The 17,174-nt window shown below is 42.4% G+C and overlaps 1 protein-coding gene across 4 annotated transcripts in view; it reads left to right on the top strand.

The window, feature by feature from the left end:
- The window catches only part of LOC144722331 (uncharacterized), a 156,873-nt gene that overhangs the window by 102,856 nt on the left and 36,843 nt on the right, over positions 1–17,174 (top strand). For 3 of the 4 annotated variants that reach the window (XM_078600504.1, XM_078600505.1, XM_078600503.1), the window contains 11 exons: positions 1,474–1,527; positions 2,169–2,213; positions 6,236–6,298; positions 6,881–6,934; positions 8,274–8,315; positions 9,965–10,006; positions 11,450–11,503; positions 12,420–12,473; positions 13,441–13,494; positions 15,980–16,033; positions 16,789–16,842. In XM_078600504.1, coding sequence (XP_078456630.1) covers positions 1,474–1,527; positions 2,169–2,213; positions 6,236–6,298; positions 6,881–6,934; positions 8,274–8,315; positions 9,965–10,006; positions 11,450–11,503; positions 12,420–12,473; positions 13,441–13,494; positions 15,980–16,033; positions 16,789–16,842 — 570 coding nt within the window. The remainder of the gene's footprint in view (positions 1–1,473; positions 1,528–2,168; positions 2,214–6,235; positions 6,299–6,880; positions 6,935–8,273; positions 8,316–9,964; positions 10,007–11,449; positions 11,504–12,419; positions 12,474–13,440; positions 13,495–15,979; positions 16,034–16,788; positions 16,843–17,174) is intronic. The other variant, XM_078600506.1, reaches the window with a different exon arrangement.

Here is a 17,174-nt window from a genome sequence, read left to right as displayed (position 1 = left end):
AAATGAGTCTGTGATATACAAACCTGTACAAGCTAAGAATGTGTTCATCCAAAGACTGATGCAAAACATGTATATTCGCTGATGTGTAATGCGTGCAATTTACCAGCTAAGGTGATTCCGACTCACTAACATCAACCACATCTGAATACTCTGTAAATGTCCTTATAATCAAGACACTTGATATCCACATTCATGTACCTGTTGGGAAAAAAAAACCAAGACGGTGGAACCAGCTTAATACGTGCTGCTTATTGTAATACAAAAATGCTGCGTAGTGGATAATAAGCACTGCTGACCATTGACATTTGGTTGCTAGGTAATATGAGGGTTAGAAACTGGCTTCCTCAATTTAAAGGTCAACAGTTAAATTCCTTCCTCCTCCCTGTGGCACACTAGCTCATTATAACAACGGCACAACTTGGTTTGTGTTATGTTGAAGCTCTAATTTTAAGAATCGTTCACCCCATGCTGAAAATAACATCTGTAAACAAACCTAACCCACTTAAGAAAATGACTTGTCCAATAGATTTTCACGTCCGCAGTTTGATATGTTTTGCTTAATGTAGTGGTGTTGAGCAGATTCCACTGAATGCTGAGTTTGTATTTTATTGTTTTTCGCTTATTTTTAACATTTTTTGTCTTCTTTTGTATGTGAGCGTGTTTCTTTTTTTCAGCTGCGATCTTTCGGCTTTGCCTTAATGTTTTAATTTGCTTGCTTCTGTTGCAGTGCCATTATGCAGCTTGTATTCCTGCATGATTGAGTGACAAAAGGCAAAATGTTTTCTTGAATATATTCTGCACAAAATTCCAATCTGAAATGTAAATGTCAACTATAAACGTGACCAAATTGCGTAATTTTTTAATCTGTTTAACTAACCCTTTCACCTGCAGTCATGTAAACACAACAGTGAAGTTGAATCATTTCTTAGTAACAAGCTGAGAATACTTTGCAAAGGTTATCGTGAACTAATAATGCCATTAACCGACTTGAAATTATACATGAGACCGATGTTGCTACCATTGACTCTTCTTGGAAACAGAAGTGGCATTGATTTGAAAATGTAGCATTTTCCCATTTCTTAACTGTCTTTAATTTTAATATAAGATTGAATGTTATGGATTATAGTGGTCTGGTGTTCAGTCTGTGTCTGCACGACTGCCATTGAAGTCCCTAAACTTGTTTTTGGCCTCAGTATCATGTTTTACAATTAATTTCCCTGCACACCGATGCACAAGCTGCAGTCACAACCAGACGCCATCATAATCTCTGTGAGAATCTCCCACAGTAATTCAGAACAGTTCTAAAACCATTCAATGGAAAAAAAACACATTTCATAGCATTGAAAATGACACGGTCACTATGTCCTCATCTGGTGAAAGGGTTAAAATTAAAATAAACAGCTAACAAAACAAAATAGATAAATAAAATACTGTAAACAGCATGGTCCTTGTCCTGTTTGTATGTCTTTCTAGGGTGAGGCAGGTCAGTCGGGGGCGGATGGTTTTCCTGGAAAACCTGGCTCAACGGTAACTACAGCAGTTCCTTACCCAGGCCGAATCGCAATGATAAATAGGAAATGTACAAAGCAAAAAAAAGCTAAAGCCATGTTGGATAACACACCCACACATGGCTTGTGTGCAGTAATACAACGCTTTTTTTAATGCTTCTCTAGAAGCCCATGCATAAGAAATGCGTGCGTTGCTTTAGTTGGCTACATTTTTAATTGTTTCACACCCGCGGTGGCGTATTTACCGGGGATCGAGGTTGTGAGCCATCATTGTCACGATACCTCACACCCCCGTAACCTCTACTCCAGGGTGCCATGCCTAAATTGAACCTGTCGGCAATCCACTTCCCCTTTTGCCCTATGAAAACCTTCTTCAGCCTGGCGATACAATTGGGGGGGGGGGGGCTTCGACGCAGGGTTAAGACAAAATGCCAGCATTTTTCAAATGAGCCGGTTACACCCTTTGCACGTGTGCGCGTGTTAATGGCCCCAGATACGCTGCCGCTCGTGTGGCTTGCAAAGCTCTCATTAGAACGCTCGTCACGGTACATGTGCACGCGGTCCGATTGGAACACGGTTTCGGCTCATCCCATGCTGTGAGCACGTGGGAGAAGTCTGTGGTGCCCCCTGTCTCATCGCGTGTCGTTTACAATGTGGCAGGGAGAGACCGGTCAGGCTGGGAGGAATGGACTCCCAGGTGAGAAGGTGAGATGGGACCTCAACAGCACTCGATACTTTCGTGTTTTATTACATTATTGCTCTCAGGGCCTACCGGTCTTATATTTGATCTAGCAGCTATACGCTGCTACTTTATTAAAATGTACCCGACCTCCCGCAGTGAAATTTGTGATACTTGATGAGTGGAGTGTGTGAGATGGTGTCACGATGTGAAGTATGAGTACGTGTGTGGTTGATGTGTGTGTGTGTGCACTTGAGCACACGTGTGTGCAGCTTGTGGATAAGTCGCTTTTGACCTGGTAAAATAAACAAAAAATGGTTTAGTCTTGCGTGTGTTTGTTCTCATACACACGAAAATCTAAACGTTTTATTTATTTTATTTTCACATAGCAATTCAATGCAGCCATCACAACAGCACCAATTAACATGCTCTTATGCTGACTTGAAGTCCCTATTCGATTGCTTCTAATTGCACATTGGCCCATGGGCTGGGGATAACTTTCACTTTCCCACTGACTCTAAACTCCACTTGGAATGCATGTCAGGGGTGCAGCCAACGTGGAGGTCCGGACACCCGCGACATCTTTTTTTTAGATGTGGCTAAGAGACGCCGACAAAATAATGCGGCCCTGGTCAAGGATATGTTTAATAGGATTTGTCATTACTACATTAAGTATGGCAATTGTAACGAAATAATAGCATTTGCAAATAATGAGTCACTGCACATTCGGTGTGATCCAATCAATAATCACCGGGAACCATTCACTTCTCAAGTGTGCCTGTGCCCATGATGAACGTCAAGGCATTGCTTGGCCAGTTCATGCTTTGATCTCAGCACAGTTCAGGGGTTTTTTTCTGATTGTTGTAGCGCAGCTTCATATTGAAAATGAATTTCACCCCAGCTGTATTTGGACTTGGGAAACAAATCAGCATTCATGGACATGTTGGCATTCTATAAATGCATTGATTGCTTCTTGACTTAAAGCTTTCGTGACTGCAGGAATTCATATTCTTTGGGTCTTTTGGTAAAGCCATGTAGATAGGTTCAAAGGACATAACAAAAAATAAAAACTACGACGTTTCGATTGCAGCACAAGCGGTCGTCTTGTATTGATATCGACGACTGCTTTTGTTGCGATCGAAACGTCGTAGTTTTTGTTTTTTTGGTTATTTTCTACGTGACTTTACTGAAAGACCCAAAGAATAAGCATTGATTACTCTTCTTTCTTTTGAATGCAATTTTTAAAAAAAATTCCGATAATCCTGACATGTTGGGGAGTTGGTTAGAGAAGCAAGGTTTCTAAAAATCAAATCATGAGTTTAACTCTCAACAGGGATGAACTTGGCCTATCATTTTCGTCACCGGATCTCGGATGGGTAAAATGAGCACCACGTGGTGAGGCGCCACCGCTTGTGGGGATGTTCGTCGCATCTCTCCTATAGAAGTTTCGACTTAAAACTTTCGTGACTGCAGGAATTCACATTATTGGTTCTTTCGGTAAAGTCACGTAGATATAAAATAAAACTAACCATAAATAATAATATTAATAACCAAAAATGATTTTAAAAATATATATTTTATTTTCTATCTACGTGACTTTACCGAAAGAACCAATACTATCCTATAGAAGTGTTTGTCCCTGCCATACGCATGTAGAATCTCATTTGAGCATGAGATCTTTGACTTTAAAAAAAGTAATAAAAGTACTTTATATCATCCAGTGCTTGAATCCGAGGGTATGATACTGCTTTTAAATTCCGGAAAAAAATAGAATTCTCTCCGCTTTTTCCAATATGATAATATTAACCTGTATTAAAGGTCGGCACCATATTGTGTTAAGATAGACTGTTCTCTCCCCAGGCGTTGCACTACGTTTAGGCCCCATCTTATTTCTTGCCCTGGGAGTGGAATGTTCTCTCTCTCTCTCATTAAAGTGGAGGTGTTATACGGCCTTTGATTCTTCCCCCATCCTCATTCTATTAGCATAAAGGAGCACGTGATGAACACGTGGCCCAAATCTGTACCATATCTCTGCTAAATTTTGATTTAAAGCTTTCGTGACTGCAGGGATTCATATTCTTGGTTCTTTCGGTAAAGTCACGTAGAAGGGAAATAATAAAATAATAAAAATATCAAACAATTAAAATCCTCACGACGTTTCGACTGCAACACAAGCAATCATCATCAGGTGTGAAAATGTATTGCTGTGGATTTCACACCTGATGATGATTGCTTGTGTTTCAGTCGGAACGTCGTGAGAATTTTAATTGTTTGATATTTGTATTACTTTATTATTTCCCTTCTACGTGAATTTACCAAAAGAACCAAGAATATACATTTCTCTGCTGTTTGATCTGGCCACATTTGTGATGGATGTTTGAATGTATCTACATTCCCAGAATTGTTCTTTATAGCTAAAGAGTGTGTGGTTAGTTTTGTTTATATTGTTTCATTGTATAATTATGCCCGAGTTACTTTTATCCTCAGGATTGATTTGTTTATTTTGCTTCCCTCATTACCACGGTTGTCTTAACCTTCTGACGGGCCTACCTCACCAGATTAGATGTAATGCTTCTGTAGTTTAGAAATGCACCGACATTTATATAGCTGTTAGATGTGCCTTCAAATAAATAAGCTATGCCATGTTTGATTTGTTTTCAGACAATTATACGCGCAGTAAATGTGTGCGCGCATGTGCTACTGTGGTGTGTTAGCACACTGTGTTATGAAACAGGCGACCCGAATTCTATTCCCGCACACGGCCAACATCAGTGACAAATATATGAACATGTCCTGAGCCTTAAATGAGTGCCTCGTGCAGTGTACAATCATCAGCACTGGGAAGACAAAGGCGGCCAGGCACTTGCCCCCTCATGAATAGGTGCTCGTTAACAGCACTTGCCCCAACAGTCTGTTAAAGGCTATACAGGGGATCTTTGTGTTTTTGTTTGTGTGGATCCTATGGTTATGGCACTACTTACTGGATTGATTCCTGGCCAGACACATCATCACCCACCAATGGTAGTTTGATATCTTAACAGAATATGCACCTCTCCTATATTGAGTTAATATTTAATGGAGTTGTATGGTGGAAGGTAGCACGGGAGAGACAAAGGGGGCTAGGTAAGCTTTGTACTGACCATACCACCTCTTAATATGCCATGACAGTCTTAACATTAGGCTTGCAGCAGAATCTTATTTTAGAATACATTACCATACAATATACATTCTCAGTACTTGACGATCATGACAATATCAGTTTCCCATATTTGTAATTATATTTAAAATTATTATTGTATTGTCTTTCTGATTTGCTGTACTTCCTGCTGAGAACAAACAGTTTAGCACGTAGGCTTTCGCGACCAATATCATTCATAATACAGGGTTTTTTGGGGTAGATTGCATAAATATATAAATGTGTCGTTAAACCCGCCACCACCGGACACAGCCAACTAGTAAGGGTTGTCACGTAAACAGAACGTGCCAATTCGTCACCAGTACAGCACACTGGTGTGTTGGAGAGCCAAGCCACAACATTTAGAATCTGAGTACAACGTTTCGCCAGTAATTACAACTAACTTCATCAACAATTTCTACATAGTTCTTTCACTGCAGTTCATTAAGCATAAACCTTCCAATCATCGCTCCTTTAAAAACAATACTGCATAACACTCACACACGCTGTCAGTTACTCGTACAATTAATCAATCGATTACATTAAATTAAAACACAATTACGTCGTATAACCATCACCCCATGAAATGTTTTTCCAAGCACTAATTTTATGGGTAAAGTAGCTATTTATTTAGACGTTTAATGACTTTATTTGTAATTGCATGAATATATGTTCGTCTAAAAACGAAAGGTACATTGAAACAAAATAATGAGCAAATATAATTATGATTCAGAACTATGTTTGTTTGACATATAACCAAACACTTTGGTTAACCGTGGACCTTTTATCGTACAATATATAGTCGTATCACCATATCGCAGCACGACCTCATAGACTGTGCTCATGGAAGATGCCCTGTGTGTGTGTGTTTAGGGAGAAAGGGGCATCACTGGAATCCCTGGAAGCCAGGGGATCACAGGAGAGAAGGGGGAACAGGTAAACTTTGCTGTTACATTGGTGGAAATTTAAGTTTCCTGTGGCAGGGGCAAGTCTACTCATAGGACTTTTCCACAAAGTGGTGTTCGTTTATCGACCTCATAAAGAACACATTCCTGCGGAGGGAGCTGGTAAGAACGTTGGGTTGCTCAGTCAATGGCCAGGGTCAACGGCGGCGTGGTGTATTCCGTAAATATGGCCGACTGTGAGGGCGGGCACAAGCCGGCGTGAGTAGGTTAAACGTTGAGTTTTATAAGGGCACCACGGGGTGACCAGCCCCTCCCCACCCAGTCCCACCCCTCCCACCCCCCACCCAGCCCCTCCCCACCCTCCCCACCCAGCCCCTCCCCTCCCATTTTTTGATGCACGATGGACGGACACAATAATCCCCTGTGGGCTGGTGGAACCAGGTGGTTCCTACCAGTATGATGGGCTGAATCAACTCTCACCCTGGCTTTGAATTCGCAACCTTTCTGATTGCAAGCTGTGAGCTCTATCATTAAGCACCTGGCATAATGATAATTATTATATATTTTACACTGCTCTGTGATATGTAACGATTGTTGTTTTTTTGTGTAACAGGGGGCCCCTGGATATGCAGGCCTTAAAGGGGACAAAGGGGACCGAGGAGAAAGGGTGAGGTTCTTTGCCCTATGCCCCATTGCCATTCACTCACACAACGGAAGACCACATTCCATTGGAATGTCCTTTACTGTTCGACATGAAGACGTACGTCATATTAACGATTGAATTGCGATTATTTACTCAATGCAATATTTGTATATAAAAACAAAGATCCCCCAGCATAGCCTATAGCAGACCGTTGGGGCAAGTTCTGTTAGCGAGCAGCTATGAAGGCTGGCACGGCACACGATAATCTGGGTGGCCAGCACCATGCCCGGCCACCTTTGTCTCCCTAGTGGCGATGATTTTACGCACCGCATGAGATACTCATTTGAGGCTGAGTCGACTTAGGGGAGGCCCGTGACTGGTTCAGATAATCGTCACTTATGTTGGCCATGAGCGGGTCTCGAACTTAGGTCGCCGGGTTTATGGTGCAGCGTGCTAACCGATGCACTACCGCTCCTCACATTATATGCAGTTATGCACACATACAGACTGTTGGCAAATAAATGTCATTGTGAGGGACCGGGAAAATGTTTGAGAGAAGGCGTGAGACTCCTCAGGCTGTTGTGAAGCTTCTATCTCTCTCTCTATCTCTCTCTCTTTTATTGAGAGCTGTAAAGTTTCTTACACAACTCTTCGTTATGACCATGACTGATGCCTACGTGGCTTTTTTTTTATAGAATACTGCTCCGAGGTGCTTCACAATGGCTCTCCTTTATGGGCCTTTTCTTATGAGTTCATTACCAGGCTCCTCCATGGGGTTCTCATATAAGCTTCTTGTGTTGTGATATTATTTGTTGTCCCCTTCGATGAGACCCCCATAGGGGGGCTTTGACGCTTCTCTCCGAGAAGGCTCTGTCGTTCCCCCTCTTTGAGAGTTCAACGCGAGGTTTCTTTACGAGGCTTCACTGTTCATCGCTCCGATGAGGATCCTCAGATATGATCTCCAATCAGACTCGTCTGTACGAATCCACTCTTCGAAGCTCTTCTATTATGAATGCCCTTTGAAGTTATTCTATGACGCTATTCTATGACTCTACTATTGCCCGTGTGTATTCTGACATGAATCCACTCTGTGGAGATCTCCAATTAGGGGTTTTGTTGTTTAATTCTGCATAGCCTACCGGCTCTAAAGTCCAGCATGTTGGTATAACTCACAAATATTGCATCAGCTGTAATGTTCATGGGACATACATTTATAATGTGCTTGTAAATACTGTATTGGCAACACAATTACCATTACGAATTGTTGCCTGACAACATAGCTTTACATTATATGTGTATTGGTGCTGACAAATGAATTGCTAACAACATGTGACTAATCTTGCCCTGTAATTATATTTCTTAGGGGGATGCGGGACCAAGAGGACCTCCAGGCTACCCAGGAATCGTGAGTGTTTAAAATTCATATTGAAATAATATTCTTTGCCTCGGGCACAGAATAGCTCTTGAGTCATAGTTATTGTTTATTTTTATATCCTCAGCACATGATTACATGGCTTGAAAACAATGATTTGCCACCGGGCTCATTTGTATGTGTTGAATCGTTCAAATCCGCTAATTGCTTAACAATGCGTTTATTAAGCAAGTGGAGGATAGCGTTCATTGGATAAATTGTCGTTGTCAAAGCTCATTATCTGCTGGGAAGTAAATGTAGCTGACCCTCTGCTGCCTTTCACCAAAGTTGGTCCTGTTCCTCTCATATCAGAGCCCCAATCCCACATTTTAAAAAAAAATACTGCAAACGAGTTAATAAGAATGTATTAATAACTAAATATGAATTTCCCACTTCCCCCAGGCTTTCGTTTGGGAAAAATGTCATATCATTAGGACCTAATATTAATAAATGGAGATTATATTTCATATATGGATATTTTCATGCTTGCTGAATAACCTTTTTTTATATCTATTTTAATATGTGCCCATTGTAAAGGGTATTTGTGTGCCTTTATTCATACGTTGTGCGAGTATGTTTATTTTTGTTGGAAATGGGTTTGAGAACTATATTCTTGAAGATGTACTCTAATCTGTTTGCCTTAAGAGATGCTGCTCCCATGACGTAATAGTCAGCACACCGGACATAAAAATCCAGAGGTCGCTGGTTCATTCTTTCGTGCGCACGGCAGTTAAAACAATGGGACAAACTTCTTAAATGCCCCTGCGTCTCTGTCTACTCAGCAGTACATACGGGTGGTTCACCACAGTGGGTCTATGGACAGGTCGCATCTGCTGCGGTGAAGTGTGGGTACTCCCCACCCTCTTGAAAGATGTCTGGCCGGCATGGAAGAGCAATCCACGTACCCTCCAGAGGGGCTCTGGAGAGCTGGCCAGTGGACGCCCCCTGGGCGACCAGTGGCTTGAGACAATCGGATGGCTGCACATTTCCCTGAACCTCATTTGATTGAGTTGATGGCCTCAAGCATGGTCACAATGACTGCACAGAAATGCCACGATATTACATTTGGAAGTTTCACTTCATAGTTTGGCACGAAGTTTCGGCTCTCGGAAATAAATTAAAATAATTATTTTGTTTAATTTGGGTCACACATTCTAGATTTGAAGTTTTCGTGACTGCAAGGATCCATACTCCTTGGGTTTTTTCGGTAAAGTCACCGAAAAAAACCAAATAGTTTGCGTCACATTTTCAGAGCATTTAAAGATATGCATGTCTGCCAACAGTGGCGTGAGCAAGTAATGAGAGGGTTGCACCTTTACTCTTTCGCTTATTTTAAGTATTGCATTACCATACTTAGTGTCTGCATATTTTCCAAACTCAAGTGAAATGTATATTTTAGAAACTTTATTTTTTGTTGTTGTAATATATATATTAAAAAATGTATTACACATGTGGCAATCTTTCAGAAAACGTAGTTATTGATTACTAATCTCAAAACAATATCGATGTATTTAATAACGAATCTAAAATTCAGTCGAAAGTCTATTATTTGTTGAAACATACCTGTGGATGTGATTCCGTGACACCAAGCTTTCGTTATGGAGTGGTTTTTTATACTCGTTTAAAACAATTATTGCCTTCAGGGAGACGGTTTAATGGCAAGCCACTTGGACGGTGGGATGCACGTAAGTAGCATTGATTTTTTTACTCCACAGAACCACCATAATATTTAAACAGTGTGTGCCCATACACTGGAATGCCAGTGTCCTTTGTAGTAGCAATACATCTTTAAACGTCTCGGTCCCTGAAGTGTTAGCCGACTTATCTTTGTTCATGCAAGTTGAGGTCTGAACATTTGTGTGTTTGTGGATGTGACTACAAGAATATGGTAATGATTGTGCTCTTGAATTTATTTTCTCATATTTTATTTTAATTAAGCACTCAAACATAAGCCTATGGGGAGAATGCTGGCTCCGTCATTTGTGCACTGTGTTATGGGGTGCTCTGACCTGGAATACTAAACTAAAACGTGTATATTTTACCATGTAAGGCCCACTGAGCTATATAGCTTTTTTCATAAGGGACCTGGCCACAAATTATAGCTCAACAAAGTGGAAATGTATAGCAGGCAAATACTCTTCACGTATGTTTCTAAATGTGGAGGGGAAAAACGGAGGGCCTGGAGAAAAATCCTCGCAACCACGGGGAGAACATGCAAACTTCAAATATATAGGCATCGTCAGGGTCGGGATTGAGCAAACGGCTTCCTGTATACCAGGCAAGGGAGTTAACATCTCACCATTCCCCAATGCCTAGAAATATATTTCTGAGCGTGGGGCGCCATAGTTATTGTTAGCATATAATGACATATGGATCAGTCCAGGCCACCACCTTCCTCTATCAGTTTACCATGTAAGCTTTCATGGCCAATATTATTAATCAAAAAGGGCTTTTTTGGAATAGATTGCATAAATATAAATATGTCGTTAGCCCGCCACCATCCGACACAGCCAATTAGTGAGGTTTGTCACGTAAACAAATTATGCCAATTAGTTACTGCTTCAGCACACTGGTGTGTTGGAGAGCAAACCCACAACATTAACAATTTGAGTACGACTTATCGCTGGTGATTACAACCAGCTTCATGAATTGTGAAGAAGTCTTCCTGTTTTCTTGTTTCAGTCGTTAGTTTACGTGACAAACCTTACTAACTGGCTATGTCAGGTGGTGACGGTGTAACGACACATTCATATTTACGCGATCTAACCAAAGAAAACGTTGTTTTTTCTTCCTCTTGACTAACCTACACTGATCAGCGTGAAGTGTTGTTCAACAACTCTGATGATCGACGTGGCATAGGGAAGCTTTCAACTGGCAGCAAATTGCCAATTGGATGACAATAATTATGTTATATGGACTTAAATCAATTGGCCCGAAATGTAACCACCACGACATCAGGTTTTTTCAAAACTAATAGGATTGCCCATACAGTATTAAACATCCTATGTCACTTCTACCCACCACTCTATTGTATAATTATCACGCACCTGCTTAAAACAAATTGCACGTGTTGATGATTCAAAATTGTCTTAAATTCTGGAGTGTGACCTTTGTGCAATGGGATGCAGGGCGTGCCAGGCCTGAGGGGAGAGAAGGGGGATCGTGGGGAGCCAGGCGAGAGGGTAAGTAGAGCAGCAGCAGCAGTACCCTGCCATCACCTCATGACATCACTGGTGTTTGCATGCGCAAGGTCAATAAAATACCAATAATAATGATGATGATGATGATTCATACTGAGCACTTAATCTCCCAATGTGATTTCACATTCAACATTTTTCTTCTTCTAAAAACTGTGTTGGAATTCTGAGCGAGGACCCCGACAACACTCAACCGCTGCACCTCTATGTCCCAGCCCAGGGTTGCCACCTGGGATTTAGGTACATTTTTTATCAGCGAGTTTTATGAACTCGGCTTAGTTACCATTGATTGCACGCATAACACTGTGCAAAAATAGCATTGGCGTATATAATTAGGCTGTAGTCACGTTGGAGAATTAAATAAATAAAATAAAACATTCCAAGAAGCAGCGACGCGTAATTTATCGCAAGCTGGAACGCTCGGCCAGTTTACGAGTGTCAGCTTTCAGGGTTGTTATCTGTCAAGGCGTGTTGCTGTGCTGTTGATGGGGGACTTCTTGTTATGCTAGTGACAAAATTGGTATATTATTAACGAAAGAAACCACGGAGCTTTACACTGCGTGTTAATAGAAAATTACCGTTTAGTGCGTCATTATTTTAACATTTTTTCTTGCTGTCTTATTGCTCTCAACACGTTAATTTACTGAAATGTTAAACACTGTAATGTAAATATAATGTGGCTAGGTGATGCCAGAGTCATGACTCTCAACAACGCAATTTCAGCCGAAGCTCTGGAGTTTGGGGGTTAGGAAGCCCCAGTTATGATCTTAGTTAAAGGTTTACTGTCCATCATGATTCTAAGATGGAGCCTCTGTGAAAAGCCAGCATTGCATGTTTATGTATGATGTGTGTGTGTATATATATGTATTTACTATGCACGTATTATCGTGCAATGTTTTAGGGATATGCTGGAAGAGATGGTTCTCCTGGCATAATGGGCCCTGTTGGACCGAAGGTGAGAGCAGTGACACATTACAAAGCTCAGCATATCCATCAAAGCGTCATGTCTCACCTTGATTAAAAGCTTGCAATTGACCACTGATACCGATGATGCTAAAGCATCTTCTCCCACAATATCGTTTAGTTTTTATGCTTCATGAATGTAAGTTCGTGGATTATGAAGGTCATTTCAAGTGCACCCCTCCTAAATGCTGAGCGCGATATTTTTTTCCTCCTCTTGAAAAATACCCATGGGCTGAAGGCTAAAGCGTTCCTTCTGTGTCAGGCTTTTGTTTAATCACTAAATAGACGACGATTGATTTCATTAGTGTCCTTGTAAGCCTCTGTGTGTGCAGTGGCTCCCCACCTCGCTTGCCCGTGCCTGAAACCCCCTTGTGTTGAGATGTATCTGTTGCCGCCATGCTCCGAGTACGACGCAGCGTCGGTGCCACCTCCTGGTGACTTCACCGAAGAGTCGCGCGTGTCCCAAAGCGCACGTGCACTGCACCGTGCTGTCCTTCGTTGGGGGGAGCGGTGGTGTAGCGGTTAGCGCGCCGCGCTACGAACCTGGTGTCCCGAGTTCGATTCCCGCTCATGGCCAACAATCAGGGACGATTGTCTGAACCGGTCTTGGGCCTCCCCTAGGTCGATTCAGCCTCAAATGAGTATCTGGTGCGGTGCGTAAAAACATCGCCACTGGGGAGACAAAGGTGGCGGGACGTGGTGCTGGCCACCCACCCCCTCGTGTGTCGTTCTGGCCCTTCGTTAGGTGCTCGCTCACAGCAACTTGCCCCGAAAGTTATTACAGTGGGCAAACGGAGATGTTAAAGCTTTTAAAACTAAAACAATCAAAAACAAAAGGCGTTTAATAAGGACATCAGAATAGCAGCAGTTTCCAAATAATAGGCAATCAAGGGTGTACACATTACGATATATTATGATGCTGGTGGTTTGTTCTTCTTTAAACACGTTTTTTTTCCCAGGGTGAAAGAGGAGAAGCAGGTGCCCCGGGCCTCCCCGGAGATAGAGGAGACATGGTGCGTGCTTTATTCTTCTTGCTCACGTTAGGATGGAAAGGCAAGAGTTGTGAAAAATGTTATAGTTGAACGTTAACTTTCGTCAACCGTTCCCATGAGGAAGCATTAGACGCTGTGCGGTTTGGACCTCATTGCAATCGCAGTTCGGCGATCCTTTAATCTCCCACGTTGCGCCCGAACGCGGTTTCGTGGATTTGAACTGATGACGTCGGGAAGTGGGGTTCTTGTAGGTCTCGTTGGAGCGGCAGAGTGACGATGTCCATAAATCTTGTGGTTACTCCCGGGTTGTCGCGGCATCGTGCCTGAATGTCGGCCGGGGCGATGTTCGCCGGCACCGGAAGCCACGGGAGTGGAGTGGACTTCAAGGTGCGCTGCTGACGATACGAAGTGCGGTGTTGATTTCGGGGTTGACGAGGTCTGTGTGAGAGCTGGCACTCCACACTGGGGCACGGTGCTTTGTCCGCGGTGGCGTGGATCAGGGCTTGCGTCCGTATCTTCAATGTGCCGGTGTCACTTCCCCACATAGTTGCTGTAATTTTCTAAATAATGTTCATTAGTGTGCTTAATTACACTGATAACATGAACTACATGCTCAGGAATAACTACTCAACCATATACTTTGGCCGATTCTGCATAAATATGGTACCGATTATAATAAGCAATGGCTCATCGAATGGTCATGATAGAAATTGTAATCAGCAAGCGAGATGTCCTGACACTCTTGAATGCCTCTTGACCCCAAGTGCCATGTTGAAATACCTATCAGAGATAAATAGCATGCCTTGAATTGGGTTGTGCTTGTGTATGGCTTCCTAATATCGGAAGGAAGAGCGTTTCAGACGGCCGCAGAAGCGCATCTGAAAGCACGCGATGCAGTGAACATCTTTGTTCAATGGCTTGTGTATTGCACAGTCATACTATAGCTAGTGCTTAAATGGCTAACCTTGGCTGTCCCATGTCATCATTTTCGAGTTTACTTCATCTTGTGCTCCAATAAGTTTTGACCAAAATAATACACACAAAGCAGACTCCACAGCAGGGAGTCGTAGAACTATAAGGCACATGGACAAGGCACGCATATGCATGGATTATGCAATGTTTCATCGACATCACCATAAGGCCATGGTCATTCCACTGCTGGATGAAGGCCTCCCCAAGCTGTCGTCCTCCTCCATGGTCCCGCTGACACAAAAGCCACCCAGCACATGCACACGGGCTGATTTGGAATGCTTTCAGAAGTGTTTTATTTTCCACTTCATTATCATCATCACCATCATCGCAATCTAAGTCGTCGTCAAGGTACATAAGTGCACCTTGACAAACGAAAGAAGCACCAAGCTGGGCGTGTTGCATTGTGCAATGGTATAGGAATACATTGCATGCAAGTGTAAACTGACACAGGTGAGTAGAGAAATTAGCGTGTTCGCCTCTTGGTGTCATGATCGGGAACCTCGTCGATGCCGATGAATGTGAAAACATTTTTGGAAACTGCGTGAGTTCTCACAAATGCGTTGTCTGAGGTGTTCGCTGGGTTTTCAGTTTAATTTATTAGGTATAGCCCTCTGAGCCATTCGGCTCTTGAATCGGGTGCAACCGCAACAAACAAAAACATGAACAAGAAAACATATTTTGATGTGTGGGCACCGTGCTCATGGGGGGCACCGTCCTCCTTCAGGCCACCGTGCTCTCACGCCCTTTAGGAGTCACCCTCTCTTAATGAAGGTTTAGACAAATGCCTTGCGTATCCTCCACAGGCCAGGCGGTGATAAGGGTCTTCCTGCCTTATTTAGAACAGGATCTCAAAAGCGTTTAATGTACACTGCAGCCCCTCGTCTAATGTTGGCTGTTAACAATGAAGATTAGTTAAATGTATAGCTTAAAGATTCTGGTGACCTTTGGTTATGTGTTAGCTTTGCTTACAAAATAGTGATTCAGAGCCAGGACAGCGCTGGGTGGGTAGGACAACAGAGATTCCATTCATGAGCTCATGGGTTCAAGTGCTGGCATGGGTCAGTAAAATGATCACAGCCTAGCTCAGTGGTTGTCCCATGGAAGGCCTGTCCCTGCCACAATGACTTGGAATTCATACCAACAAACTCAAGAAAACGAATTGTAAAGAGTGCCGTTTTATGCTCACTTGAGCATGGAGGAACTTTGACTAAAAAAAAAATGACCTTGCGTGGTCTAATGTGCATACCTGTCAACCGCTTATCAGTGCCTACCTTATTAAATACCAATTCAGACCCCATTGGTCACCCCATGTTCTTATAAATCTCAACGTTCACCCTACAGAGTCCTATCACAAGGGAGAAACACAAACAAATAGACAAAAAAACATGTTTCCCGTATTGAAACGGCTGTACGCCGTATGGACCTTGGAAACTAAATTTTCCTGTACAAGAAGCCGTATGGGTTGACATGTATGAATGTGTGGCATTTAAATACAATACTTGTTTTCATTAAAGCTGTGTCTGTGTTTGTTCAGGGTGTGCCAGGATCTCAGGGTCCAATGGGGCCTCCTGGTGTGCCTGGACCTCACGTGAGTGTCCCTTGCTCATATATTTGCATTTCGTATTTTCATTAGAAAATGCACTGAATATGTAAGTTGTGAATAAATTACGCAGCGACCACAGCCTGACGCGTGCTTAGTTTAATGTCGCATTAAGTCGTATAGAAAAAAAGTCTAAGCTTAGATGCAATATCACCCTAAAGAATTATGTACCCGTTATTTTGGTATGATTTGTCCAAGAGATAAACTGTCTCATGTAGCACTCCGCTTGTTTATACTTTATATATACTATATTAATGTATACTTACATACATTTAATCACGATTCTTTCCTGGTCCATCAGCTAACATTAGCATAATATATAGATTGTACCTTTTTGTCGTTTTTTCTGAATATATCTGTCTCCGATAAATAATAATAATAATAATTGGGCAAAATTATCAAAACAATGTTTTGCGTTGGTTTTTATTTTATTATATGAAACTGGCCCATAGCCACTGGAACAAGAACACTTCATCGCTGCAATTTATATATAGTGCACAACACGAGTGAGTCACAATTATAAACATACATTGTGTGGTGCTAACAGGCCTACGTTATATGCACATTTGTGTCTGCACATTCACACAAACGTGTCCTCTTTCTACAGAAAAGGCTAAGGCACTCGTGAGTTGCATGCGATCAGAACAGAGCGGAAGACGCACAACAGAGGAAACGGACACAGTTTGAGTCGAGTGAGGTGTGAAACTCGCTGGTTTGCATTCATGTTGTTTTTTTATCCCCAGGGTTTCCAGGGACCACAGGGACCAGCTGGACCTGCCGGACTGAAAGGAGACAAGGTGAGTTATTGAACCTCTCTCTCTCTCGTGCTATGCAACACGCGTGCGTGTGGAGTGTTGGCACAATGAATTATTGCACTGAGCAATGAACCTGGTGACCTATGAACCTGGTGAATTTCATTCAGTGATATCTAAACTGATCCTTGATCTCCTGCTTCACAAACCTGCACTGAGCAGCATGGTGAAGTATGGTTAAACACCCCCATGAACAATCTGGCTTGGGGAGGCATTCATTTATAAGAAGTGCATGCGTGCATGCAAATATAGACGTGTGAATGAATGCGCATGTTTGGGTGTCTTTATGTGTGCGGAGCGGAAGCGTAGTGGTGAGC

This window comes from Lampetra planeri, chromosome 14 (genome assembly GCF_965212315.1).
Source record: "Lampetra planeri chromosome 14, kcLamPlan1.2.h2, whole genome shotgun sequence".
Classification (NCBI taxonomy): domain Eukaryota; kingdom Metazoa; phylum Chordata; class Hyperoartia; order Petromyzontiformes; family Petromyzontidae; genus Lampetra; species Lampetra planeri.
The sequence above is the reverse complement of the archived record's forward strand: the minus strand, read 5'-3'. Positions and strand labels throughout refer to the sequence as shown.